The 26,923-nt window shown below is 43.1% G+C and overlaps 1 protein-coding gene across 4 annotated transcripts in view; it reads left to right on the top strand.

The window, feature by feature from the left end:
• The window catches only part of ADAMTS17 (ADAM metallopeptidase with thrombospondin type 1 motif 17), a 395,981-nt gene that overhangs the window by 348,928 nt on the left and 20,130 nt on the right, over positions 1–26,923 (top strand). For all 4 annotated transcript variants that reach the window (XM_013993230.2, XM_021098449.1, XM_005659785.3 and 1 more), the window contains one exon: positions 24,730–24,934. In XM_013993230.2, coding sequence (XP_013848684.2) covers positions 24,730–24,934 — 205 coding nt within the window. The remainder of the gene's footprint in view (positions 1–24,729; positions 24,935–26,923) is intronic.

The raw sequence follows: 26,923 nt of genomic DNA, 5'->3' as shown, positions 1-26,923 counted from the left end.
CTGGCATTGCCATGAGCTATGGTGTAGGTCACAGATGTGCCTTGGATCTGGCATTGCTGTAGCTGTGGCGTAGACCAGCAGCCGTAGCTCCAATTAGACCCCTAGCCTGGGAACCTCCATATGCTGTGAGTGTGGCCCTAAAAAAAATAAATAAATAAAAATAAATAAAGGACTGATGGGGAATATTTTAATGTGTTTAATTATAGAGTTAAGACTAAAGCAAAGATGGACTGTTTAACCATGAAAATATAATGGTAATTAATATATAGGTACCAAATAACACAGCAACTACCTGTGCAAAGCCTAGACCACTGGAGAGGCAAAGAAATATAGATAAATTTATTGGGTATAAGGGACATTAACACATAACTCAATATAAGGTAGATCAAGTGGCAAATAAATAAAAAGTAAGGAAGGTTATAAAATACCTAAACAGCATCATCAAGATAAGTCATATATATTAAACATTACACCTTGATAATAGAGAATACACCTTCTTCTCACATGCAAAAAGAAAACATCAGTAGGTTCCATAAAGTAGAAATAAAATAAGCAATAATACCCTCTGATCACAAAGTAATAAAGGTGGAAATTAACAAAAATTTTTCAAAAGTGCAAAAGTCACCTTTACCTGGAAAAAAAGATGTACAGGATACAGCACCCAAACTTGACAGAAATTCAAAAGTGAGGAGGCCTGGGGTGTCCACAATCATTAAACTCAGTCTGAGCACTTAAAGCTATTCCTTCACTCATGCATGTAACAGATTTAACTGAGAACCTACTGTGTCCAGTTGAGGGTAACCTAAGCTGAAGAGACTCTTTTCTGCCTTTTGGAGTTTCCCTCAGGAAAGAATGATTAGGGAAACCAGACAGCTCCAGCCATATAGGGAGAGTTTGTGGTGGGGGCACAGGACAAATGCCTAGCCGAGACTTGTGTGGATGTGGTGAGGTACCAGGAGGCAGTGGCTGTGCTGCCTCACAGCAGGGGTAGGTGCCGTGTGAGGGAGAGCCCCCCTCACTTCTCACTGGCTGTGTGACCCTTCACAGGAGCCTCCCTTTCCTCATCTCACTGGGAATCAAGTGAAAGCACGTAAAAGCTGGCATGTAGAAAGGTCCAGTCAGGATGTTCTTTTTGCTTATTGACTCAAAGCTGATTGGGTTATAACTGGAGAGTGTATTCATTAAGGCCACATGCCAATGAAACACTGACTTGCTAGGTAAGTCCAAAGCAAGAGTTGGGAGGTCAAGGTTGACTGGCCTGGATACTGCTGCCTCATGAAGAACAGCCTAAGGACTGTGTATGTGGGTAAAAAAAAAAAAAAAAAAAAAAGAATTAGGAGAGACCTGGGAGGATTTCAGAGACCTTCTTGCCCCAGTGCCTTTCCATACTTTCAGTGTCATCACCTAGAGGACAAGCAGGTGGGACAGGCATCCAGCTCATAGTGTCATGAGCTCCTCATCGTGCACAGATCTGAGCAGTCCCTGCACGTCTTCTGTCTGCGTGACTCATTACCTTGGATCCAGGGCTTCCATTTCTACTATTTGGAAATCATCCCAAATATGGACAAAATTGGCAACTACCCCCATATCCAACAAGTATGCACTAGTTAAGTCATTTGGCCCTATCTATATAGTGGAAGGTTATACAAGCATTATAAGTCACTCTTGAAAAAAGATCTTTGATCACTATCTGCTATCAAGAGTGCAATAAGCAAAATATAAAATGATTTGTTTATAGTATGACATCATTAAAGAAAATATGTTCAGGAAAAGATTAGGATTGTGTATGTTCTTTGGTTCTCTTAACTATATATTTTTCATGTACCTTCCAGAGTTTCTACAACATGCATAAATTATATTTATCATTTCTACTAAGTAGACAGAAAATAAGACTCTAAGAGAGATTTCTAAAATGAGTGAAAGTGTAGACAGAGAGCCCCTGGAGACTAGCACAAAGATCATTTTAGGAAGCTTCAGATCACTTCTCAGTTGTCTTCTTTGACAGTCATGGAAATACTTGTTGGGTCCTTAACAAACACACGCTCCGTGCTAGAAGCCTTCAGAGAGCCAGGGATAGAGCAAGTACTTGGACAAGGATCATCCACAGCAAAACCTGACCAGGCCTTTGAGGTTGAAAGGAGGGGACGCTGGACTTGAGTGACCCCAAGTATTTCACCATTGCCTACACTTTTCTAAATGAAATTTTCTCTTGTTCACCTAAAAGTAAAAACTGGCAACATGCAACACGTGGAGGAGGAGAAAGACCATGTCTCACAACCCGATCCAGTAAGACTTGATGTAGAAGTCTTTTCTTTCCAGTTCTCGATGGCGGAGTTAGCGGGGCTGGTCTCTTGCGTGCCCCTGTGGGTGGGAAATCCTTAAAGCTCATTTAAACAGAAACACTTTTGCTGAACAGATACTTAGGAACCTGTTTTTACAAATCAGGGAGAAGCAGCAGTGTTCTAGTGAAAATACATCATTCTGACACCGTACTTGACGAATAAAAATCTCCAAAGCGCACAGGGTGATTTCATGCCATCAACTTAATAAAGCTAGAAGTAAAATGAACCTCTTTCCTTTATGCTGGGCAAGCTTGAGGACATAATTTCTATAGCTCATTAGCTATTAAAATTATTAACAAATTATTATTTTCAATTGAAAGTGGTTATGGTATTCATTATTTCCTCTCATGCCAAGACTCTCTGTAATCTACTCGGAACATGAATTATCCAAAGTGATTCAACGTTTCTAAATAGTTTTGGATCAGGTTCACTGACTCTGGCCCAGCAAGCCACTCAGGGCTGAGTGGCTCAAGGAATCCGTTACATAATTTATTGAGAAGTTAATTGAGACTAATTATTGTCTCTCGTTCGCTTGCCTGAAGAACATCTGCCCAGCATCTGCTGTGACTCCATTTGGTTGGGATGTTTGAATCTTTCTGTGAAGTGAAATAAAGGGCATGGATATTTTATTGTGGATTTGTCCCACTGTAACTTTTTATAGGAAACTGCTGGTTGTTTTATTAGCCAGCAGCGTCAATACACAGTGTCTCTCCCACATCCCGCAGCCAAGGTTTAGGGTGTACTCAGAACATGCTGCCTTAGTGAGATCCACGCCTGTGGAGGAGGTGGGCATGACTGGGCAAGATGTAGCTAAGTCAGTGTAGGGGAGGATGGAGGTTGACCCTGGGCTGTTCCATGATGTGCTTGCCAAGACCTGAGTCCATCCAGAAGGGGATGTGATAGCAGGTTGACCATATATGACTGATCGCTGGCATATGCATGTGAGAAATGAATAGAAGCTATTCACCCCATTTCTCAGATGGAAAAACTCATGTTTGGGAAGTTTAGCAGCCAAGGTCATCAAAACAAGAATGAGAACCGAGCCCCTTGCCTCCTAGGAGGCTCCTACCCGTGGCAAGCTGAGGATATTCTGGGGGAAAACAGTATCCTTTGGACAGTTTGGGAACCTTAGAAGTGCCAGGGGCAGCAGAAGGCACGTCCAGGACCTCTGGAGGGACTCCTGGAGGGGCAGGCACTTGAGACTGGCTGACAGAGAAGGGACCATCAAACAATCCAGAGAGGGAGGCGTACGTGGAGCCAACCAAAGCCAGCGGGTTAAGGCTGGTTCTTCTAGCTTGACTTATTCTAATGCTTATTTTCCTTAATCCAGAGTCTGATTTTTGGTTGCTTGAATATGTTCCCAAATACATATTCAGTCCTTGGTGGAATGAGGGAGGAGCATGGGCTGAAGGAGTGACTAAGTTCTCAGACTAGATTGAGTGCCAGTCCCAGGATGTGAAAGACAGTCGGCAATAGGGAGCCATTGAAGGTCTGGGAGTGAGGAAGTCGCATGACTGAAGCCAAGGCAGAGATGCACACATTACTTGGAAGGGAAAGCAGATCACATGGTAGGGAGGCCAGTTAGGAGACTGTTAGAACACCCCAGACAAGGGTGGCCATGGAAATGGGAAAAGGAGGCAAATTTACAATCCCTTATGGGGGCAACACAGTGACACTTAGAAGCTGCTTGTACATGGCTCAGGGAGCGGTCTTAGTTGCCCTCTTGCCCTGTGTGGAAAAGGAGGGATGCCGGTCTTTGGCAGCAGGGAAAAAAAGTAATGGTTCTGGACCATTTCCTCCAGAACCAGAGATGTGGGGGGACCCCTGCTGTCCTCTAGGCTGTCAGTCACACAAGCGTGAGTACCCAAGGTGGAGCAGGGTTGGGAGGTCTCTGCATCAAGGTACCTGAGGAAATCATGGCATAAGTAAGCTCTGGAAGAAGCAAAGAAAAGAAAGGGCAAATCGGGGGCAAAGGAGCCCAAGTCTGAGCAAGGGGAGAATGATGGGAGTGGAAGCCCCAGAGAAGCAGAAGATAGGTGACAGGATCTCCCAGCATGTGAAATGTCAGGGGGAACTGGCAGAGATCAGGTGGAGGGGCTGCCAGTGTCAAAAGGGCCAAAGCATCATCTATACTAAGGATCGTTATAACACAGAATGCTCACCAAAGACCCCTCATTGTTTTAGTTAGGGCAGGAGGAAGATGCCAGCCACCGAGCCAGATTTGGTGTCATGTGGCTCTGGCTCTGCCCTGGTTGTCCATCCCCCCTGGAAAATTTCTTCCCAGTGTCACTGTAGCCAAGACCCTTTAAAAGCTATACCAGCAGGCTCACCTTTTCTCACACAGCAGCATAATATGAGGCACTGGGGTTGAAATAGACTGACAAGGAGTCACCATGGAGGTTGTCGGTTGTCGTCTGGAGGCCCGGCTGGCGCCCGTCTGCTCTGAGGGAGTCGGGAAGTGCCTTTGGCAAGAGGGGTGCAGGGAGCAAATGTGAGGCTTGCAATTAAAGGTAGTCGTGGGTGGGGAAGCGGGCAGAGCTGTAAATTCCCTTGCTCGTAAAGCTGCGAGCCAGAACCCTTGCAGGGCGAGCTTGGAGCCCAGAGGCAGCCAGCCTTTCAGGCTGGTCGCGTTGGAGCCCTGCCTCTGCCCCTCTGAACACAACGCCTTCCCCTCTGTACCCCTTCCAGAAGACTCAGGGCTGGCTCACTCCAACTCTGGAGAACTCCCCTTAGGAACATTTTCAGAGAGTCTTGTGAAATTCTGAGCGTTTTCATAGCCAGAGTGAGGCAGCAGCGGCAGGGGCGGAATGTCCGGGAGGTCTGCTTGCATGTTTTCACGTTGAATCACTCCGTGGGGCTGGACAGCTGGGGCCGCTGGGCAGGGACTCCTGCTGGTGTTAATCAGGCCTCTGGGTGTTTCTGCAGCACACTTGGTCCAGGGACTTTGGTGTTAGTTTCGAACTGGTACCACTCAGACTGCTATCTTGGGAAAACCACATCACATCATGAATCTGGGGGAGTCTTTTTTCACTAATCTTCTTCAGACTAACCTACTAAGCCACGCAAAAGACAGATTAGCACGTGTGTGTAACAGGAACGTGGGAACAGAGTGTTGATGTAGGACCCATGTGGCAAGCAAATGATGTGGCGTGATTCTTCAGGTCAGAGCTAGAGAAAAACACACATCCAGCCACCTGGGTTTAGGTTCACAACTGCCACCGCTGCCTCCTTGGAAAGTTAAAATGGGAAGTCCTAGACCAGAGGCCATGGAACTGAATTCCATAGCAGACACAGCTTGGCCCACACAGGCGTCTTAAGGTTTTAGAGTTCACTTCCAACGTTTTAAAATCAGGAGATTGCAATAAGACTCTGAATTTTCAACTTTATTTTTAAAAAGGAAAGCTGGGCAATACTTGACCCACATGGCAACAGTGACCCCCTGGGACAGGCCCCGCCTTCACCCTCAGTTGACCACAGTCACCACCCCTCCCAGCAGTCAAGGTCAGTTAGTACATATTAACCTGGCTCTGGTTTATATAAGCATTTTTCTTATAAAAATGTTCATCTATACAGAGACGTACTGAGATTCACTAATAAACACCTGTCTGCCCCTCCCAATTTTAAGACATTTTCATGATTGTCATGTTTACTTCACATCATTTGAGGACAGATATATTACAGATACATTAAACATCCTCCTTGACCCCTCCCAGTGCTGCTGTTCTCCCCTCCTGCATTAGTGTGTATGGTCCTACCCCCTAATTTTCAGATATATAAACCTATGTGTTTATATCCACCATTGAGATGTTTTTATTTTATTTTTTTTTTTATTTATTTATTTTTTTTTTTGGTCTTTTGTCTTTTTTTTGTTGTTGTTGCTATTTCTTGGGCCGCTCCCGCGGCATATGGAGGTTCCCAGGCTAGGGGTTGAATCGGAGCTGTAGCCACCGGCCTACGCCAGAGCCACAGCAACGCAAGATCCGAGCCGCGTCTGCAACCTACACCACAGCTCACGGCAACGCCGGATCGTTAACCCACTGAGCAAGGGCAGGGACCGAACCCGCAACCTCATGGTTCCTAGTCGGATTCGTTAACCACTGCACCACGACGGGAACTCCTTTTTTTTTTTTTTTTTTTTTTTTTTTGGAGATGTTTTTAATTTAAGCAGGCTCTTAGCATATGTATATTCATCTTGCCTTTGGGATCGAGCCACGTTGCCACTGCTCTGTTCTCTCCATTTTCTTTGCTCTCTGTGATTTCATCTTATGTATGTAGGTAGTCATTTGCCATTGATGGACATTTGGGGTGTTTGCACATGTGCAAGACCTTGTGTCCCTAGCAGTGTAATTGCACAGTCACAGAGTCTGCACACCTTGAGCTTTCCCCCAAAGGCTGTGCTAGCGTTTCCATGCCCCCAAGCACTGTAAGGTTTCTATTGCTCCTGTTATGAGCAAAGTTGGTTTAGTCAAACTTTTCAGTGTTGCCATCTGGTGGGCAGGAAATAGTGCCTCGTTGTTTGATATTTTTAATTCCCCTGTGTTGCAGTGAGGTTGAGTGTTTTCATATGTTAGGAGGATATTTATATTTCTTCTATGATTTATCCTCCTGTTCTTTGCCTATTATCCTATTGGGCTACTTATTTTTTGCTCATTGATTTATGAGACTTCTTTGTACATCTTGGATTATAAATATATTCCCTCATCTGAGGCATCTCTTTTCACCCATAGTGTCTTTGAGTAGAAGCTTTTATCTTTAATTGAGTTAAATTAGTTAAATTTAATTGACGCATTGTGCTTCTTTTGTCTCGTTTGACAATTCTTTCCTGACCTTGACACCATAAATATATTTTCCTGTGTGTTCTTCCAGAACTTTAAGGTTTGGCTTTTCTTATATATAAGACTTTAACCCACCCAGAATGTCTCTTTCTATATAGTGTGAGTTAAGACAATGAATTAATTTCTCCTGTATGATAACCTATTGCCTCTGCATTATGTAATGGCTAGTTCACTCCTTTCCCACTGATTAAGGCAGTATTTATGGTAACCAAGATAACAAAACACACCATACTTTCTGACCACAAGAAAATTACATTAGAGGAGTTCCCGTCATGGCTCAGTGGTTAACAAATCCGACCAGGAACCATGAGGTTGCGGGTTCTATCCCTGGCCTTGCTCAGTGGGTTAAGGATCCGGCGTTGCCGTGAGCTGTGGTGTAGATCGCAGATGTGGCTCAGATCCCACGTTGCTGTGGCTCTGGTGTAAGCCGGCAGCTATGGCTCCAATTAGACCCCTAGCCTGGGAACCTCCATATGCCACAGGAGCGGCCCTAGAAAAGGCAAAAAAAAAAAGAAAAAAAAAGAAAATCTCATTAGAAATAAGCATTAAAAAGGTAGTAACTCATCTTTCTCTGTATTTATGGAAACTAAAAATATACTTACATATAACTCATGGGTTAAAGAGGAAATGATATTAGAAATTACAATATATTCCAAAGTAACAATTAACATTTCTTATTTTCTCTTCTATTTTTGGAAGCTGTGAATTATTTTCTGTTCTTTTGATGGTTACTCTTAAATATGACCCATCTACCTTAACTATAAGGGTCTCAGTAAAAGTCCAAAGTACTTAGAATGACTAGCCTCTTCCTAAACAACATAATGACCTTAGCCTATGTCACCCCTTGAGTGGCCTTCACTTCTTCCCATTATTATCTGGAGATTTGGTGTTACTATTTTGAAAAAACATAAATAATTCTGGTACAACAAAAAAGTTGTATTAATTACATGAAACAAATAAAATTCCTAGAAATATAGACTACTGTAACTGACTCAAGGAAAAAATAAATAATCTGAACAGACCTATAACAAATAAAGAGATTGAATTAGTAATCAAAAACTTTCAAAAAAAAAAAAAAAAAGCACAGGATCAAATGGCTCTACTGGTGCATTCTACCAAACATCTAAGGAAGAATATCAGTTTTTCACAATCTCTTCCAAAAAGTAGAAGAGGAGGCACTTTTCAACTCATTCTGTGAGGCCATTTTTATCCAATAAGAAAACCAGACAAAGATGTCATAATAAAAGAAAACTACATACCAGTATTTCTTTATGAATATAGACACAGAAATCCTCAACAAAATATTAGTAAATTGAATCCAGCAATGTTAAAAGAGTTATACATCATGAGCAAGTGGAAACTTATGCTGGGGATGAAAGGTCCATTTATCATCTAAAAATCCATTAATGTAATATACCAGGTCAGTAGAATAAAAAGGCAAAAGCACACTGTCATCTCAACAACATGCATGTGCATGTGTGCTCACACACACACACACATACTCAGAGAGAACCAGACAAAATTCTATACTCTTTCATGATCAAAACACTCAACAAAGTAGGGGTAGAAGAGAATTTCCTCAACCTCATGAAGGGCATCTATCTGAAAAAGACCCACAGCTACCATCATACTTAATGGTGAAAGACTGAATACTTTTCCCCTAAGAAAGGTACAAGACAAAAATGTCTGTTTTCACCATTTATATTCAGTAATGTACTGGTGGTTCTAACCAGGGCAATTAAGCAAGACAATGAAGTAAAAGTCATCTAGATTAGAAAAGAAATAAAACTATATTTATTTGTAGATGACATGATAGTTTCATATTAAAAGCCCTAAAGAATCCAGTGAAAAGCTATTAGAACTAATATCTGTGCTGAAAAACAAAATTCAGCTGAGTAAATTTAAATATCCAATTGGCTTTATTCAACAATTCATAAATCAGGCAGCATCTCATCAGCAGCTAGAGAGGACTCCAAGGGGGTGTGTGCAAAATAGATGATTATTATAGGCAGAAGGAGGGTGGTGCAAGAAGGTATTAACAAAAGAAAAGATTGGTTCAGTCTAAGCCATCTTCTTTTGGGGGAAGGGAAGGGCTTTATCATGCAGATTATCTCACTAGTGTTGTTAGGAAACCCAGACTGACTGCTCTAAAGGCCACATTCCTGGGAGGGATTGAAAATGCAATTAAGTCTTGATTTGCTGTCATGGGGGGCAAATGACTCAATTTTGGGCTTGTTATTTTTAACATGAATTGAGCAAGGCTACAGGATGTAAGATTGATATACAAGAATCAATTATATTTCTGTACCCTTGCAAAGAAAATTAAGAAAACAGGTCCATTTATAGTAGCATCAAAAACAATAAAATGCAACAGAAGCAGACTCACAGACATAGGGAACTGTTGGCAAGGGAGAGAGTGGAATGGACTGGGAGTTTGGGGTTAGTAGATGCAAACTATTACATTTAGAACGGATAAGCAATGGATTCCTACTGTACAGCACAGGGAACTATATCTAGTCTCTTGAAGACAGTATGAGAAAAAAATGTATACATATGTATGACTTGATCACTTTGCTGTACAGCAGAAATTGGTACGACATTGTAAATCAACTACAATTAAAAAAAATTAAAAACCAATAAAGTGCTTAGGAATAAATTAACAAAAGAAGTAGGAGACGTATACACTGAAAATGACAAAACATTATTGAAAGAAGCAAGTGAATATCTGAGTGCATCCCCTGTTCATGGATTGAAAGACTTAGTATTATTAAGATGGCAATACTCTACAAATTGATTTACAAACATAATCCCTATCAAAATTCCAGATGTCTTTATTGTACAAATGGTCGTAGCTGATCCTAAAATTTGTGTGGAATTGCAAAGGGTCCTGAATTGTCAAAACAATTTTTGAAAATATGAACAATTTTTTAAAAATAAAAATAAGTCAGAGGACTTATGTTTCTCAGTTTCAGAAAATTACTATAAAGCTATGGTAATCAAGACAATGTAGTAATGTCATAAGGAGAAATATAGAACAATCTAATATAACTGAGTGTTCAGAAATAAATTATCACACTTACTGTCAGTTAATTTTCAACAAGGTCCCCAAAAATTTCAGTGGAAAAAGAGTAGTCTTTTTGTTAATGATGCTAAGACTCTGGTTGTCCATATGCAAAAAAAAAAAAAAAAAAAAAATAGGATCCCTAGCTAATGCCATAGACAAAAATTAACTCAAAATGGATTAAAGACCTAAGTTTAAGCACTAAAGCTATAAAATTCTTTTATAAGCATAAATCTTCCTGAATAGATTAAATAAATTATTCCTTAGATGTGAAAGTAAAAGCACAAGCCACAAAAGAAAAAAACTATACATTGTCAAAATTTAAAATTTGTGCCTCATAGTCATCATGAAAATGAAAAGATAATCCAAAGAAGAGAAAAAAAATATTCATAAATCATATATCTGATAAGGTAATTGTATCTAGACTATGTTAAGAATTCTTAGAATGCAGTAAAAACAGAAATAATCCAGTTTAAAAATGGGCAAATCACCTGAATATCACATTTCTCAAATGAAGATGGTCATTAAGCACATAAGATGACCATTCATCAACATCACCAGCCATCAGGGAGCCGCATCTCAAAACCACAATGAAACTCAACAAATGATGTTGGGAAAACTAGCTATCGAAATACAAAAGAATGAAGTTAGAGCCTTACCTTCCACCTTATACAAAAATTAGTTCAAAATGGATCAAAGACCTAAATGTAAAAGTTAAAACTAAAACTCTTAGAAGACACATGGCGGGGGGGGAACCTTCATGATACTGAATTTGGTAATGATTTCACAAAAAAACACAGGCAACAAAAGGAAAAACAGATAAATTGGACTTCATTAAAATTTTTTAAATTTGTGCATCTGAGGACACTGTCGCAAAGTGAAAAGAAAACCCAAAGAATGGGAGAAAATATTTGCAAATCATATATTGGATAAAGGAGCCATATACAAGAATATATAAAGAACTCATGCAACTAAATAACAAAAAGCACCCAATTAGGAGTAGGCAAATAGCATGTTCACTCATTTCTCAAGAAGATATGCACATAGCCAGTAATCACATGAAAAACTGCTCAGTGTCACTAATTAGGAAAATGCCAATCAAATAATAATGGGGTAACCACTTCACCTCCATTAGGATAGTTATTATGAAAAAAGAGCAAATGTTGAGGATGTGGTGAAATTGGAACCCTTCTACTTTGTTGATTGGAATGTCAAATTGTACAGCCCTGTGAGAAACAGTATGGCGGTTCCTCAAAAAATCAAATGCAGAATTACCATATGATCCAGCAATTTCACTTCTGGATATATACCCCAAAGAATTGACAGCAAAGTTTCAAACAGAGATTTGTACAACCATCTTCATAGCAACATTATTTCCAGAAGTCCAAAGGTGGAGGTAACACAGCTGTCTCTCTGGATGAATATGGATAAATGAAATGTGTTATATATATACAGTGGAATATTAGCTTTAAAAAGGAAGGAAATTCTAACACATGCTACAACACAGATGAGCTTGGAAAAACATTATGCTGGGTGAAATAAGCCAGACACAAAAGAACAAATATTTTATGATTCCACTTATATGAGGTACCTGGAGCAGTCAAAGTCATAGACAGAGAGTAGGATGATGGTTGCCAGGGGCTGCAGGGAGAGGGGAATAGGAATTGATTGTAGAATTCAGTTTGGGAAGGTGAAAATTGTGGGAGATAATGGTGAAGATTGTATAACAGTGTGAATGTACTTAATGCCACTGAACCATACAGTTAAAAGTGGTTAAAATGATAAATAATTTTGTATGTATTTTGCCACAGTAAAATGAAGCTACAATGGGATACCATTTCACACCCACTGGGATGGCTATAATCAAAATGATAGATAATATAAAAAATGTATGAGGGTGTGGAGAATTTAGAACTTTATATACTACTGTTGAAATGCAAAATGGTGCAGCTGCTTTGGAAACAGTCTGACATTCCTCAAATTGTTGAATATAGAGTTAGCATATGATCCAGCAGTTCCACTCCTTGGTATATACCCAAAAGAAATGAGAACATAGATCCACACAAAAACTATATGCAGATGTTCATTGTAACATTATTCATAATAGCCAAGATGTGGAAATAACCCAAATGTCTATCAACTGATGAACGGATAAATAAATATGATGTGTCCATACAATGGAATATTTTTTGATAATAAAAAGAAATGGAGTTCCCCAATCACCTAACAATTGAGGATTCAGTGTTGTCACTGCTGTGGCTTGAGTTTGACCCCTGGCCTGGGAACTTCCGCATCCCAGCCAATGATGATGATGATGATGATGATGATGATGATGATGATGTTGATGATGATGATGATGATGATGATGATGATGATGATAGGAGTTCCTGTCGTGATTCAGTGGTTAATGAATCCGACTGGAACCATGAGGTTGCGGGTCCAATCCCTGGCCTTGCTCAGTGGGTTAAGGATCTGGCATTGCTATGAGCTGTGGTGTAGGTTGCAGACCCAGCTTGGATCTGGTATTGCTGTGGCTGTGGTGTAGGCCGGTGGCTACAGCTCTGATTAGACCCCTAGCCTGGAAACCTCCATATGCGACAAGTGCAGCCCTAGAAAAGACAAAAAGACAAAAATCAGCAAATAGATAAACGTAATAATAATAATAATAATGAAAAGGAATGAAGTACTGAGCCATACTACAACATGGATGAACCTTGGAAAGATTATGCTCTGTGAAAGAAGCCAGGCACAAAGAACCACATGTTATATGACTCCGTTTATGCGGACTGTCCAGAAGAGTCACATCTTAGAGACAAAAAGTGAGATTAGTGATTTCCTAGGGCTGGCAGGGATGAGAGGGGGCTGTACTGGGAGAGGAAGGGGGCTATATTGTGAAGGTTCTTTTCAAGGTAACAAAAATAGTCTGAAATTGATTGTGGTTGTGGTTTCACAACTTAGTATTTTGAATCATACTCTTTGCATGGATGAATTGTATGGTGTATGAAGCACATCTCAGTAGAGCTGTTAAAATGGTTCTTCCATTTACTGATGTATGGCCTTGGGTAAGCCACTTCACCTCCCTGTGCCTCGATTTCCTCACCTGTAGAATGGCTCTCCATCGGGTTGTTACAGGGATCAAATAAATTGAATCATGTTAAGTGTTGAGAACATCACCTGGCACATAGGAAGCACTCAGAAGGGTGAACTGGTGCAGTATCTAGAGAAACCATTCTTAACCCATTTTCCCTTAAACCGTATTTTGGCAAATTGTTGAAGTCTCCCCTCACTTCCTGCCTCCCTCCTTCCATTCTTTCCCTCCCTCCCTCCCTTTCTTCCTTCCTTCTTTCCCAGATCCTGACCCCAACACCCACCCTGATTTTCAGGGCCAGACTAACATCCTCAAGCAGAAATGCACACACACAGACGATGTATTCACTCCCCATCGTGTGCTCCAGGCTCCCATTTCCTCCTATAAAAAAACAAATACGTGAATAATATGACTTTTCAGGGAAATGTATATGAGAACTCATAATTCTCGAGTTTTAAATGAAGAAATGCTGAGTTGGAATTTCGTGTGCCACTGTAAAGCATCCCCTTGTCTCCTGGGAGAGCATCACAACCCAGCTTGTGAAGTCCCGGCTGTGCCTCCCCCTGCCCCTTGAGCTCCCCCACCACGCCCCCCGCTCCTTCCACGGGCATCTGCTCCATAAAAGCAGCCGCTTGTCTTCGAAGATTATAAATGGCACATGTTAAAGGCGTGTTTTGATTGTTCTCATAACAGAGTTGCTGGCTCCAGTCTGCCCTGAGCCATGAGAGCAACTTTGCGGGACACAAGACTCTGCCACGTGTCCATGCGTTTGGAGGAAAAGGCCTGGTCCAGCTCCTGGCCAGCCAGCCTCTGCCTCGTCTCCCCAGTCCAGGCCTGCAGAACACATGGCCCTGCAGCCTGGGTTCCCTGGGGAGGGCCTTGTCCTCCCCAGGAAGGCAGAGCTTGTGCTAGCATTCCCTTGGCTGGACCTTCTGCCGGGTAGACAGAGCCCTGCACTGGGGAGAGGGAAGATACTCCCATCTGTTGGGGCCTCCTTTGGGCATCCCCCAACCCCAGGGAGCCTTTACCTGCCATAAGCTCCACATCAAGTCCCCATGGCTGTGTGGACTACTTGGGCCCCTGCTCTGTGGATGAGAGCCCAGATACTAAGAGGAAGGAAATAACTCACACCAAGTTATTGCACACTGTACTCAAAGGGGTTTCATCCTCCCCTTATCCAAATCATGCAAATGTATGGAAAATGAGAAAAAAATTGAGATGAATTTGTTTTCCTTCTGAATGTCTACATAGACTGCCTATTCCCAGAGGGCTTTATTTTTCTTTTCTTTCTTTCTTTTTTTTAAATTTAAGTATAGTAGTTACTTTACAATATTATCTTAATTTCAGGTTAGAGCAAAGTGATTCAGTTAAACATATACACAATCCATTCTTATTTAGATGATTTTCCCATATAGGTTAACAGAATATTGAGTGGCATTCCCTGAGCTATGCAGCAGGTCCTTGTTTTCAAGCTATCTTTATATATAGTAGTAGGTACATGGTAATCCCAGACTCTTTTTTATAACCCCCCCCGACACACACACACACCTTTCCCCTTTGGAAACCCTAAGTTTGTTTTCAAAGTCTGTGGATCTGTTTCTGTTTTGTGAATAAGTTCATTTGTCTTTTTTTTTTTTAGGGCCTCATCCATGGCACATGGAGGTTCCCAGGCTAGGGATCTAATCGGAGCTACAGCTGCCAGCCTATGCCACAACCACAGCAATGCCAGATCCGAGTCGCATCTGTGACTTACACCACAGCTCACAGCAACGCCAGATCCTTAACCCACGGAGCAAGGCCAGGGATGGAACCCATAACCTCATAGTTCCTAGTCAGATTCGTTTCTGCTGCACCACGACAGGAACTCCAGTAAGTTCATTTGTGTCATATTTTGGATTCACATGTAAGTAATATCATGTTTGTATTTGTCTTTTTGTGTCTGGCTTACTTCACTCAGTATGATAATCTCTAGGTCCAATCATGTTGCTACAAATGACATTATTTTGTTCTTTTTATGGCTAAGTAGTATTCCATTTTGTGTGTGTGTGTGTGTGTGTGTGTGTATCACATATCACATCTTCTTTACCTATTCATCTGTCAGTAGACATTTAGGTTGCTTCCATGTCTTGGCTATTGTAAATAGTGCTACAGTGAACATAGGGATGCATGTATTTTCAAATTATAGTTTTCTCTGAAATAGATGCTCAGGAGTGGGATTGCTGGATCACAAGGTAGATCTAGTTTAGAAAGGAACCTCCATACTGTTTTCTATAGTGGTTGAACCAATTTACATTCCCACCAACAATGTAGGAGGGTTCCCTTTTCTCTGCACCCTTTCCAGTATTTATTGTTTGTAGACTTTTTGATAATATGTATTCTGACCCATGTGAAGTGATACTTCATTGTAGTTTTGATTTGCATTTCTCTAATAATTAGTGATACTGAGTATTTTTTCATGTGCTTTTTTGGCCGTCTGTCTTCTTTGGAGAAATGTCTATTTAGATCATTTTTTAATTTTTTTTTATATTGAGCTGCATGAGATGTTTATGTATTTTGGAGATTAATCCCTTGTCAGTCACTTTGTTGCAAAGATTTTCTCCCATTCGGTGGGTTGTCTTTTTTTTTTTTTGTTATGGTCACACCTTTAGCAAATGGATGTTCCTGGGCTAGAGGCTGAATCAGAGCTGCAGCTGCAGGCCTACACCACAGCCACAGCAACACTAGATCTGAGCCACATCTGCAGCCTGCACTGCAGCTTGCAGCAACATTGATCCTTAACCCACTGAGTGAGGCCAGGGATCAAACCTGCATCCTCATGGACACTATGTCAGGTTTTAACCCACTAAGCCACAACAGGAACACCCTTTCCTCTTTGCTTTTAACATTTTCTTCATCTTTAATTTTGTCAATTTGATTACTCTGTGTCTCAGTGTGTTCCTCCTTGGGTTGATCCTGTATGGTATTCTCTGCTTGTCCTAGATTTGGGTGACTATTTCCTTTCCCATGTTAGGGAAATCTTCAGCTATTATTTATTCAAATATCTTCTCAGGCCTTTTCTCTCTTTCTTTGCTTTCCAGGACCCCTCTGATGTGAGTGTTGTTACATTTAACATTGTTCCAGAGGTCTTTTAAACTGTCCTCATTTCTTTTCATTCTTTTTTCCTTATTCTGTTCTGTGTCAGTGATTTCCACCAATCCGTCTTCCAGCTCACTTATTCATTCTTCTTCCTCACTTATTATGCTATTGATTCCTTCTAGTGTATTTTTCTTTCCATGTATTATATTTCATCTCTGTTTGCTTGTTCTCTAAATTGTCTAGCTCTTTGTTAAACATTTCTTATAGCTTCTCTCTTTGTGTCTTCATTCTTTTCCCAAGATTTGGATCATTACTTTCACTACTCTGAATTATTTTTTAGGTAGATTGCCTATCTCCACTCCTCTTAGTTGTTCTTCAGTGGTTTTGTCTTGTTCTTTCACCTGGAGCATATTCTCTATCATCTCATTTTATCTAACTTTCTGTGTTCGTGATCTCCATTCCTCAGGCTGCAGAATTGTAGTTCCTCTTGCTTCTTTTGTCTGCCCCCTGGTGGATGAGTTTGGTCTAGGAGCTTGTGGCAGGCTTCCTGGTGGGAAGGACTGATGCCTGCCCACTGATGGGTATAGCTGGGTCTTGTCCCTCTGATAGGCAGGGCCATGTGAAGAGGCATGTTTTAGAGGCAGCTCATCTGCTCATGAGTGGGGTTCCCATCCTGTTCATTGTTCAGCCCAAGGTATCCCAGCACTGGAGCCTGCAGGCTGTTGTGTGGGGCCAGATCTCCTTTCCAAAATGGCAACCTCCAGGAGAACTCACACCAATGAATATCCTCTGGGGCCTCTGCCACCAGTATCCTTGCCACCATAGCAAGCTACAACTGACCCCCACCTCTCCAGGAGACCCTCTAAGACTTGCAGGTAGGTCTGGTCCATCCTCCTATGGAGTCACTGCTTTGCCCTGGGTCCCAGTGCACATGAAACCTTGTGTGTTTCATGGAGTGAAAGAATGGAGTGTGTTTCCCCCAGTCCTGTGGAGCTCTTGCACTCAAACTCTAATAGCTTTCAAAGCCAAGTGATCTGGGGGTTCCTTCTCCCAATACCAGACCCCCAGGCTGGGGAGCCTGATGTGGGGCTTAGAACTCTCAATCCTGTGGGAGAGCCTTTGCAATATTATTATTTTACAATATGTGTGTCACCCTCCTGGAAGGTATGGGATTTGCTTATATCACAAAAGCACACTTCCTACTCTCTTGTGGTGGCTTCTTCTTTGTCTTTGGATGTAGAACATCTTTTTTGATAGGTTCCAGTCTTTTTGTCAATGGCTGTTAAGCAGTTAGTTTTAATTTTGGTGTCTTCATGAGAGGAGGTGAGCTCAAGTCCTTCCACTCCAGCTTGTCTTTGAATCCCAGAGGGCTTTGAGAAACAACATTGCCTCTGAATAAAACAGATGCCTAGATTGAGGATAATATTTATAGCAATTATAATAGCTGATATTTATCAGGCCAATAGAGTGCCAGGCATGGGATGACCATGTGGCAGAATTCACATCCACTAATCCCCAAAAAGCCTGTGAGATTGGAACTAGAACCACCATTTTACAGAGGAGGGTACTGAGGCTTGAGTACTGACTTGTCCAAGGTCACACAGCTGGTGAATCACTAAAGATTCAAGTCCAGGCCCGTCTACCCTTAGTGTCCTGAATGTGAGCTTCTGAGACTGAGAATGTCTGACTCCAGTAAGTGGGCACCTTTCAGAACTCTCAGAGCACTCTGATGAGATTGGTCAGGTTTTCCTTAGCCAGAGCATGATTGTATAAATTCAAAAAAGAAGCCCCTGGATTGGGGCACAGAGGACCTACCCAATTAATAGTTGTTGGGCCTTGGACCAAGCTTACCAGGTCTCCAAGTTGTTTTCTCCATCCATGAAGCAAAACCAGGGGACTTTGAGTCTCTTTCCTCTGGGAATTCTGGTGGGTATAAAAGATGGTGATGGGAAAGGACTGGGCTCAAATGAGAGGGTTGCCGTGCCCACATTGGTGACCTAGGGCTGACCCACAGGAGAAATTGTGGACCTGTCCTTTCACCTTTCTCTAGGCAGAGGACAAATGAGAAGTGAGAGATTTGGTCTATTCACTTTCCAGATCAGACTGCCTGAATCTCCCTGGGCTACAATGAACAGGATCAGTCTTCGGGTCAGATTCTTTTTCAAGGTGCACTAAATGTCCTTGACATTTCATGGGCAGGCTCTCTCTGTCAGAGTACCAGGCCCTGTTTCTTTGGTTGGCCAACTTCACTTTGACCTTCAGGGCACAATTCAAGCTCCATTTCCTCCACAGCACTTATCACATAGTGAAAAAAATTGTCTGCTTCTCTGTTTCCCACAAGGATCACACAGTTGACTGAGCTTTGTGAAAGGGGGGACACTGAGCTGAGTGTCTCAGATCTTGGTTCAGGACTAAGTGTGAAGTTGATACCTTAGTGTCTGGGGGACAGAGATGAGGTTGGACAAAGTAGCCATCCCAATAGCTGTTCTCATTTTAACCTACCCTCCACTTTCTGGAGCTTCCAAGCTCTTTCCCATTTTTTTTTTAATGCTGTGCTATTTTACATGTAGCCTATTGGATGCTATGCTTGGAATTTGCCTGTCTCTATAAACAGATGCTCAGATCATCACATACAGGCATCTAGTTCTTACTTTGATTAATTTAGTTAATGCAAAGAACATTCCTGGCACAGATTAGGTGCCCAACCAATGCCAGATCCTTCCTACTGATGGATTTTGGAGATGGATAAAGTTGACAGTAAACCCCATGGACAGACAACTTATTAGTTTGAATACTTGTCCTGTTGAATACAACAGCTCATGCCATTTTTTTGGTGGCGGTGGTTGCTGTTGTTTTTACAGTTTGGAGTTGTTGAAAATAAATGACCCACCAGTATACTCTTTTTGGTCAAATTCATATTTGAGATTCACTTTATATTCAACATAAAATAACTGTGTAGGAAGAATGTGATCCCGAAGATGCTATTGTTTCTTAGTGACACTGGCACATTTTAGCAGCTTTCTTAAGATCTTAAGCTAGTTTAAATCTCAGGCAAATCAAGATTTGAATAGAAACTGAATTGTGAACATAAGATAAAATTTCTCAAAACTGTTAATCTGATGGATCTGTAGTAGGCAAAAGAATGACCCCAAAGGTGTCTACACCCTAATCCCTGGAACTCATGAAAATGTTAGGTTACATGTCCAAGGGAAGTTAAGGTTGCAGATGAAAATAGGTTGTTGGGGGTCCCCCCAAAAAGATGTCACCAGAACCCAGGAGAGAGCTGTGGAACAGATTCCTCAGAGCCCTCAGATGGAACTCCCCCTGTCAACACTGATTTTTTTCCTTACCATCTCCAGAACTATAAGCCGACAAATGTCTGTGTTGTTGTTTTTTTTCTTTTTATGACCACACTTGTGGCATATGGAAGATCCCGGGCCAGGGATCAAATCAAAGCTGCCAACCCACACCACAGCCACAACAACACCAGGTCCTTAACCCACTGAGCAAGACCAGGGATCGAACCCACATCCTCACAGAGACAACGTTGGGTACTTAATTTGCTGTGCCATAGCGGGTATTCCCGGTTTCGGTTGTTTTAAGCCATCCAGCTTATGGTTCTTTTAGCAGCAGCTCTAACAAACTAATACAAGTCACTAACCAACTGACTTACAAATGGAGAGATTATGATGGATTATCTGTGGGTCCAGTGTAATCGCAAGGGTCCTTGAAAGCAGAAGAGGGAGGCAAAAGAGAAGGCTGGCCTGATGCCATGTGAGATCTCAGCCTAACTTTGCTGGCTTTGAAGATGGAAGGATGCTAGGGAGTCAGGGCAACATCTAGAAGCTGGAAGAGGCAAGGACACAGAGTCGTCCTGGAGTCTCCTGAAGGAACCAGCCCTGCCAGCACCTTGATTGTAGCCTAGTGAGATCCATGTCAGACTTCAACTTCCAGAAATGTAAGATAATGAATCTGTATTATTTTGAGCCGTTACATTTATGGTAATTTGCTACAGCAGAAATTAACAAACAAAAAGAATACAGCATCTCAGTTAGTGACAGAGCTGCCCAAAATACAGTAGTTCCTCATCTGTGGCTCATGCATTCCAAGACCCCCAGTGGATGCTTGAAACCCAGGAGAGTACAGAACACTACAGATACTTCTATATACCGTGTGTTTCCTGTAGTATTGGGCAGGTAACCTATACAGCATGTATATGCTGGACAGAGGGATTGTTCATGTCCTAGTGTGGACCAGTTGGGATGGTACGAGATTTCATCCCACTGTTCAGAACAGTATGCATTTGTTCTATGAATTGTTTGCTTCTGGAATTTTCCATTTAATGTTTTTGGACCATATTGACTATGAGTAACTGAAACTGCAGAAAGCAAAACCACACTAGGGATCATCGGCTGTACCTGGTTAGAATGATTGGACTTGAAGTATGTGTGAAGGAGCTGTGTCTGTGCCGGTTAGGAGAGGCCGTCCTGACCCTGGAGGAGTGGGAAGGGCCTGGATTAGGGAAGTGTTAATGGTGGCTGCATCAAGAATTGGTTTTATTACTTTGAAGAATTGCTAACTCAAACTTGGCTGATAAGTGTCTCTGCTAAAGTTTTTAGAGGACACAAGTGAAAAAAATTCAGACTTGTATTGTAATGGTAATATTAATTGTACAGAACTGCAGTCCCTTCCCAAACTACTAGACCTGGGATCAGTGTGGCTTTAGTCTAATGTTCAAGTGCATAACATCATCCCACTGCCCTAGATGCATCTTCTGCAGCTATGGTCCTTCAGGAGAGTGATTTCTTTCAGCCACCAAAAGCAGAGTTTCTGGAAGGCCACTTTTTCTCTCTATACCTCACCAAGGTATTCTTGAAGTTCAGAAGCAAAAAGTTCCAGCTGAAAAGTAGCTCTGATAGCCTTCAGTGTGTGCACTCGGGCCACAGAGCCCTCCTGTAAGCGGCTCATCACACGTTTCAGGTGGGATGGTCTGAGGTTTCTTCCAGAAAGAGGGGGAAGGATACCTGGGTTCTTTTCCATTCTGTCATCCTTTTTCAAATTATAGCACACCAGAGGCAAAGGAGTGAAGACTGGGGAGGGCTGGCAGTCCCTCCCAGATCTGACCCCTATGGACCTGATTTTTCCGAGAGTGGGGTGGGGCTGGAGTTATTGCCAAAGCAGGCTTCTGTCAGCAGTTTCTGTCCCCCCAGGTGGCCTGAATGTGACCTTGGTGTGAACAGAGTCAGCACCCACATTCCCTAGAGCACTTTCTCTGGTTGTGTGGCCCAGAACGGAGATGCTGGCACCTCTGGCCCTTGGCCCACACACCCAGGGCAGTGACAGTCCCATGAGTATGACATAGATGTCCCACTTCCTGGTATCAGCTCTGGGAAGCATAGCAAACACAAAAGATAGGAGCAGGACTCTAAGCTCTTTTCACAGTTGGGGTCAGCACAGTAACATCAAATAGATCTCAACCTAAAACCTACATTTCTATTCACAGAAGCAATTACAGAAGGTCAGAACAAAGGAGATCTGCCTGAGAGTCAGTTTACAAGGGAGAAAATCAGAGTAGGCACTAAAAGAGGTACAATGTGGTTACTTTTAAAAAAAGAAAATTTTGTTGTGCAGTTGGGCAGCATTAATGAAAACAAGTCCCCACTTAAAGAGAAAAACCATCACATTCTCTCTTGCTACTTTCAGAACACATCCAGGCCATTCTGCCCTGGACAAGTCAATCCATTTTAAGAATAGGAGTAACTGATTAGAGAATTACAGGGCATTGAGAATCTGCAAATTATTTCGGTCAAGAGAAGAGAAAACTTAAAAGGGAAACAAAGGAGCTATCTTCACATAGTCAAGAGGGTATTCACTGTCCTCCAAAGACCAGGACAGGGAGAAAGGGATAGAAATTGGTTCAGTTCTCTCCGCAGTGGTTAGGCAATTGTCAGGTACTGACAAGGAGCAGTGTCCTACTATCTGGAAGTCTCTATATCCTACCAGAAAATACAGAATAATGACAAGAAGTTATGTTATATGTGGCTTAGGTGCACCAGGCTCTCCATCAGCAATTTGCAGGCAGTGTGTTACTTGTCCTCATACCCTAAGGCCAGCACTGTGTGTATCTCCTTCCGTGAAGAAAAAGCAAGGGATCTCATAAGAGGAAGCTCACTGGAGTTAGTCCCTGGGCCATGAAGGACAGAGTGGTGAGCTCTGCCAAGGGGACTGGAAATGCGTTCTAGACAAGGCGGCCTGAGCTTGCCCTGAGGGACGAGGAGGAACCATGTGGGGATGGAGGCAGGGGCCGGGTAGCTCCATCTTCTCAACATTTAGTCTGACACCCTCCACCACTCTCAGCTGCTGCAAGCCCCCCTTTCCTCCCACCTGGACCATCGTGGTAGCCCTGCTCTCCCTACAGCACCCCTAACCCTTATAGGCAGGTAGCTGTGTAGAACCAAGTGCCCTGGAAGGCAGGTCCTCCTCTCTCCAGATCCTCCAGGGCCGCATCTTATTCAAGCAAGAGCCACATAGCGAGCCAGGCCCTGCCTAACCTTGCCCTGCTGCCTCCCATGCTTGCTTGCCTTTGGCCCTGCCAGCATACTCCTCCAGCAGCGCCTTGGCCCCTGCCGTGCCCTTGTCCTGAGCGTCTTCTCCCAGAGAACACAGGACTCAGGCCTCACGTCCCTCCATGTGCTGCCCAAATGTCAGGCTATCCTGCCACCTCGGATCAACTAGCGATCAGTCCTCACCTCCTCTCTTGTCTGCCCTGAGCCACTTTACTTTTCCCTAGGGCACCCACTACCATGCGTATTCTCTATGCACACAGGATATATAATATGTTATCTGTGCATACATTTCGGTATGTTCTATTCTGCTCTATATTGTTCACCAGTATACTGTCTGCCCCCCATTAGAAGAGTGAGTCTCAGGGGCAGAGTCTGTCTTGTTCATTGGCCCATCATCAGAACCAAGAACTGTGCCTGACACGAGGGATGCCCTCAGTGAGCGCACGGGGTGGGGATGGCTGAGTGCACAGGGAGGCTGGAACCAGCACCACCCAGCCCCCCTCCAAGGACCTGCCAGCAGGAAAACACCTCAGATATTCCTAAACAGTGGGATGGCCTCATCATATCTGGTTTCAGGCTGGATTTAGGAGTGTGTGTGTGTGTTTTTCTTTTTAGGAAAGAACCTGTGGCATATGGAAGTTCCCAGGCTAGGTGTTGAATTGGAGCTGCAGCCACCAGCCTATGCCACAGCCACAGCCACCCCATATCCGAGTGGCAACACCAGATCCTTAACCCACTGAGCAAGGCCAGGGAACAAACCCTCATCCTCATGGATACTAGTCTGGTTCTTAACCCACTAAGCCACAATGGGAACTCTGGATTTAGGACTATTTTGACTCAGGTAGGAATGGAGTGGTTATCAGAGCTGGCCAGCCATCCAGTCAGCACTGCGTTGTCATGTGGTGAGCTCTTGGGAGTGGGAGTAACTCAGGCTGAGTTAACTGAGGCTCGTCCAGGGACCAGAGCTGGAGAGAGAGTCTCTTAAAGGGCCTTCAAAGCCCCATTTGTGTCCTGAAAAATCACAGTTCCCAAACTGTCAAGCTTCTTTCCAACACCCTAAGGCCATCCAAGACCTAACAGAACTGGAATCCATGAAATATTAGGCAGGTAGGCAGTGTTTTAATTGATTGATTTTAAACTCATGGCCTCCACTGCTTAGTCTTCCCAGGGCCCATATGTCACTTAAGAGTGACAGTCCCCACTCAGGAGGGCCCTCCACCCCTTGGAAAGGAGGGAGTCCTGGTGTGTTCAAGCTGGGACTGGGGTATCCTCAGTGAGGGCTGCACCAGTCAGCTTTCGTTCATGGTCCAAATAACCCCCTTATCTCTAGCATACACCAGGGTCATTGCTACAGAGCTCAGCTGTCAGAGTGTTGCCTGCCACTGTTCTCATGGCAGAGTGCATGAAACAGAAAGAGTGAGAGACAAGCCACATTCTCACACTCAGCTTCTGCCAAATGTGACCAGCGTCATGACCACTCACACCCCATTGAGCAGCGTGCATCACAAGACAACAGGAGGGATATGAAGGGACAGTAACTCAGTCTGCCATTGGGATGGGGTGGAGGCAGGGGCAGGGGGTGCAGGGAGATATCTGTGCTGAGTAGGCTATTGAATCACTCAACTCAGACCATTCTGACATTTTGCTCGGATATTCTGGAATTCTATCAGTTGCAAAGCTGAGTTTGTCTCCCTCCCTCCTGCAGCAGACCCATGATTCCATGGCCCTTTGTTCTCTCACTGTTGTTTCTCTTTCTTGGCAGGTGGGTGGCAGGCCCATGGAGCCCCTGCTCAGCCACCTGTGAGAAGGGCATCCAGCATCGGGAAGTGACCTGCGTGTACCAGCTGCAGAACGGCACACACGTCGCCACTCGGCCCCTCTACTGCCCGGTCCCACGGCCATCGCCAGTGCAGAGCTGCGAAGGCCAGGACTGTCTGTCCATCTGGGAGGCATCCGAGTGGTCACAGGTGAGTGGCATCGAGTGGTCGCAGGTGGATGCCTGGGCTCTCACCAGGGCTGAACCCACCACCAGGGCCTAATCCACCACCAGGGCCTTGGGGCCTTGTCCACAGGCCCTCCCCCATGGTACCTCTCCCTCCATGGCGCTCATGACACATCCCCACACAGCCCAGTCCTCACCGGTCCCCAGGGCATCTCTAAGCTGTATTCTCACTCACATCTTAAATTCCATCTGCAATCTCAACATGGCCTGAAAAACATGGGTAACGTGTTTTTATAATGTACACGTTTTAGTGTTTTTGTTTTTGTTTTGTTTTGTTTTCGTTTTTGCTTTTGCTTTTTAGGACTACACCTGAGGCATATGGAAGCTTCTAGGCTAGGGGTCAAATCAGAGCTACGGCTGCCAGCCTACACCACAGCCACAGCAGGATTCGAGCTGTGTCTGCGACCTACACCACAGCTCATGGCAATGCCAGATCCCTAACCCACTGAGTGAGGCCAGGGATCAAATCCACATCCTCATGGATACTAGTCAGATTCGTTTCTGATGAGCCACAATGGGAGCTCCAATGTACATGTTCTTGGTAGTATATAGCACAGTACTGTTTGATATCATTTCCTAGGAAAAATTCTCATGTAAATATAGATGGATGGATGGATGGATAAGAAACAGGTAGGCAGGTAGGTAGGTGGAAACATAGGGTAGCTGCCTTAATTTCCTTTGGGCAAGTTGGAACTGGGGTGTGGTCGGGCTGGAAAGGTGGTTTCAAAGGCTTCCTTCAACCCCTTGTCAGTCTATGTTGATTGCCAGAGGCAGCGGATGTTGGGAGCTACAGCTTTTAGTGTGTGAGTCAGAATTACAAATCTCCTGCCATAAAACATTTTGGAAAGAGGTCAATTAAGCCTTAAGTTTTAACTTTGAAGACTGATCCTGGAAATATCTTATCTTTGGTAATATCATCCTTGAAGGCTTTGCATTGAGTATGCATTAATGATTGTGATTGTTTGGCTATAAAATCAAAAAAAATAAAAATAAAAGAGCTGAATAAAGAGCAAGCTTGCCTGGTCCTCCATCAGACGTGTTCTAGGAAAGTCAGAAAGGCTAAATCCAAGACGCTCTTCAGTGTGGAAAATATTTTTAAAGTTCCTTTTTATTGCCAAACAGTTGGAATTATTTTAAATAAGGAAGTATGCAGCCCATTTTTAATGAACGAAAAGTCTGCCCTTGGCTGCTCTAAAACTGAGTTTACTTTTTAGACAGATCTTGACATGTACCTGTTTAGAGACAAGAGTTTTCAGCCTACCCTTTGAGATATTTTAGGAAAAGGAGAGAATTTAAATTTTTTTTGTATTTTTCTTTTCTCAACATGTACCTAGATTAATAAGTTGAATATTCAGTGGACTTTCAGGGAAGGGGATACTTGCTGGCGTGGTAGGGGCAGGTGTGCAGTTTTTCTCCCTTGCCATGAGCCTTAGGGCTCTGATCACCTGGCTCTTAATCCAAACAAGCTTTATTAATTTATTAATCAGATCCAAACCATGAATTTTCCACTTATGGGACTCTTTCTAAGCGGGAAAAAAAATGCCTCCAAACTAAAATAAACAAGCCTGACATAATCAATAATCATTAGAATATTGAAGAGCACAGTTCTGGAAAATATGAGCCAATGGGAACAGGATTTAGATAAATATTCCTATATCTCTATTCCCGTGTCTGTGTGTTACCTGATCCTAATCCTGAAATAGTTATGCATAACTTTAGCTCAGCCCAGCCTGGAGCAGAATGCTTCTTTCTAAACACTTCACTTGGAATCAAATCATTCTCCCACAAGATGCTCACAAAACTGGTATTCCTACCACTCCACCACACGCTGAAGCCCCTCTAACATTTCTTCTGGAAACAAGCAGGTTTCAATTTCTCGTGGGAGAGTTTTTATTGATGAGCTGCCTCTGTTCAGCCAGCAGGGTGATCATTTCACCACCTCCTCCCCAGCTTC

This window comes from Sus scrofa, chromosome 1 (assembly GCF_000003025.6).
Source record: "Sus scrofa isolate TJ Tabasco breed Duroc chromosome 1, Sscrofa11.1, whole genome shotgun sequence".
In the NCBI taxonomy this organism is placed as follows: Eukaryota; Metazoa; Chordata; class Mammalia; order Artiodactyla; family Suidae; genus Sus; species Sus scrofa.
This window is presented reverse-complemented; position numbering and strand designations above follow the sequence as displayed.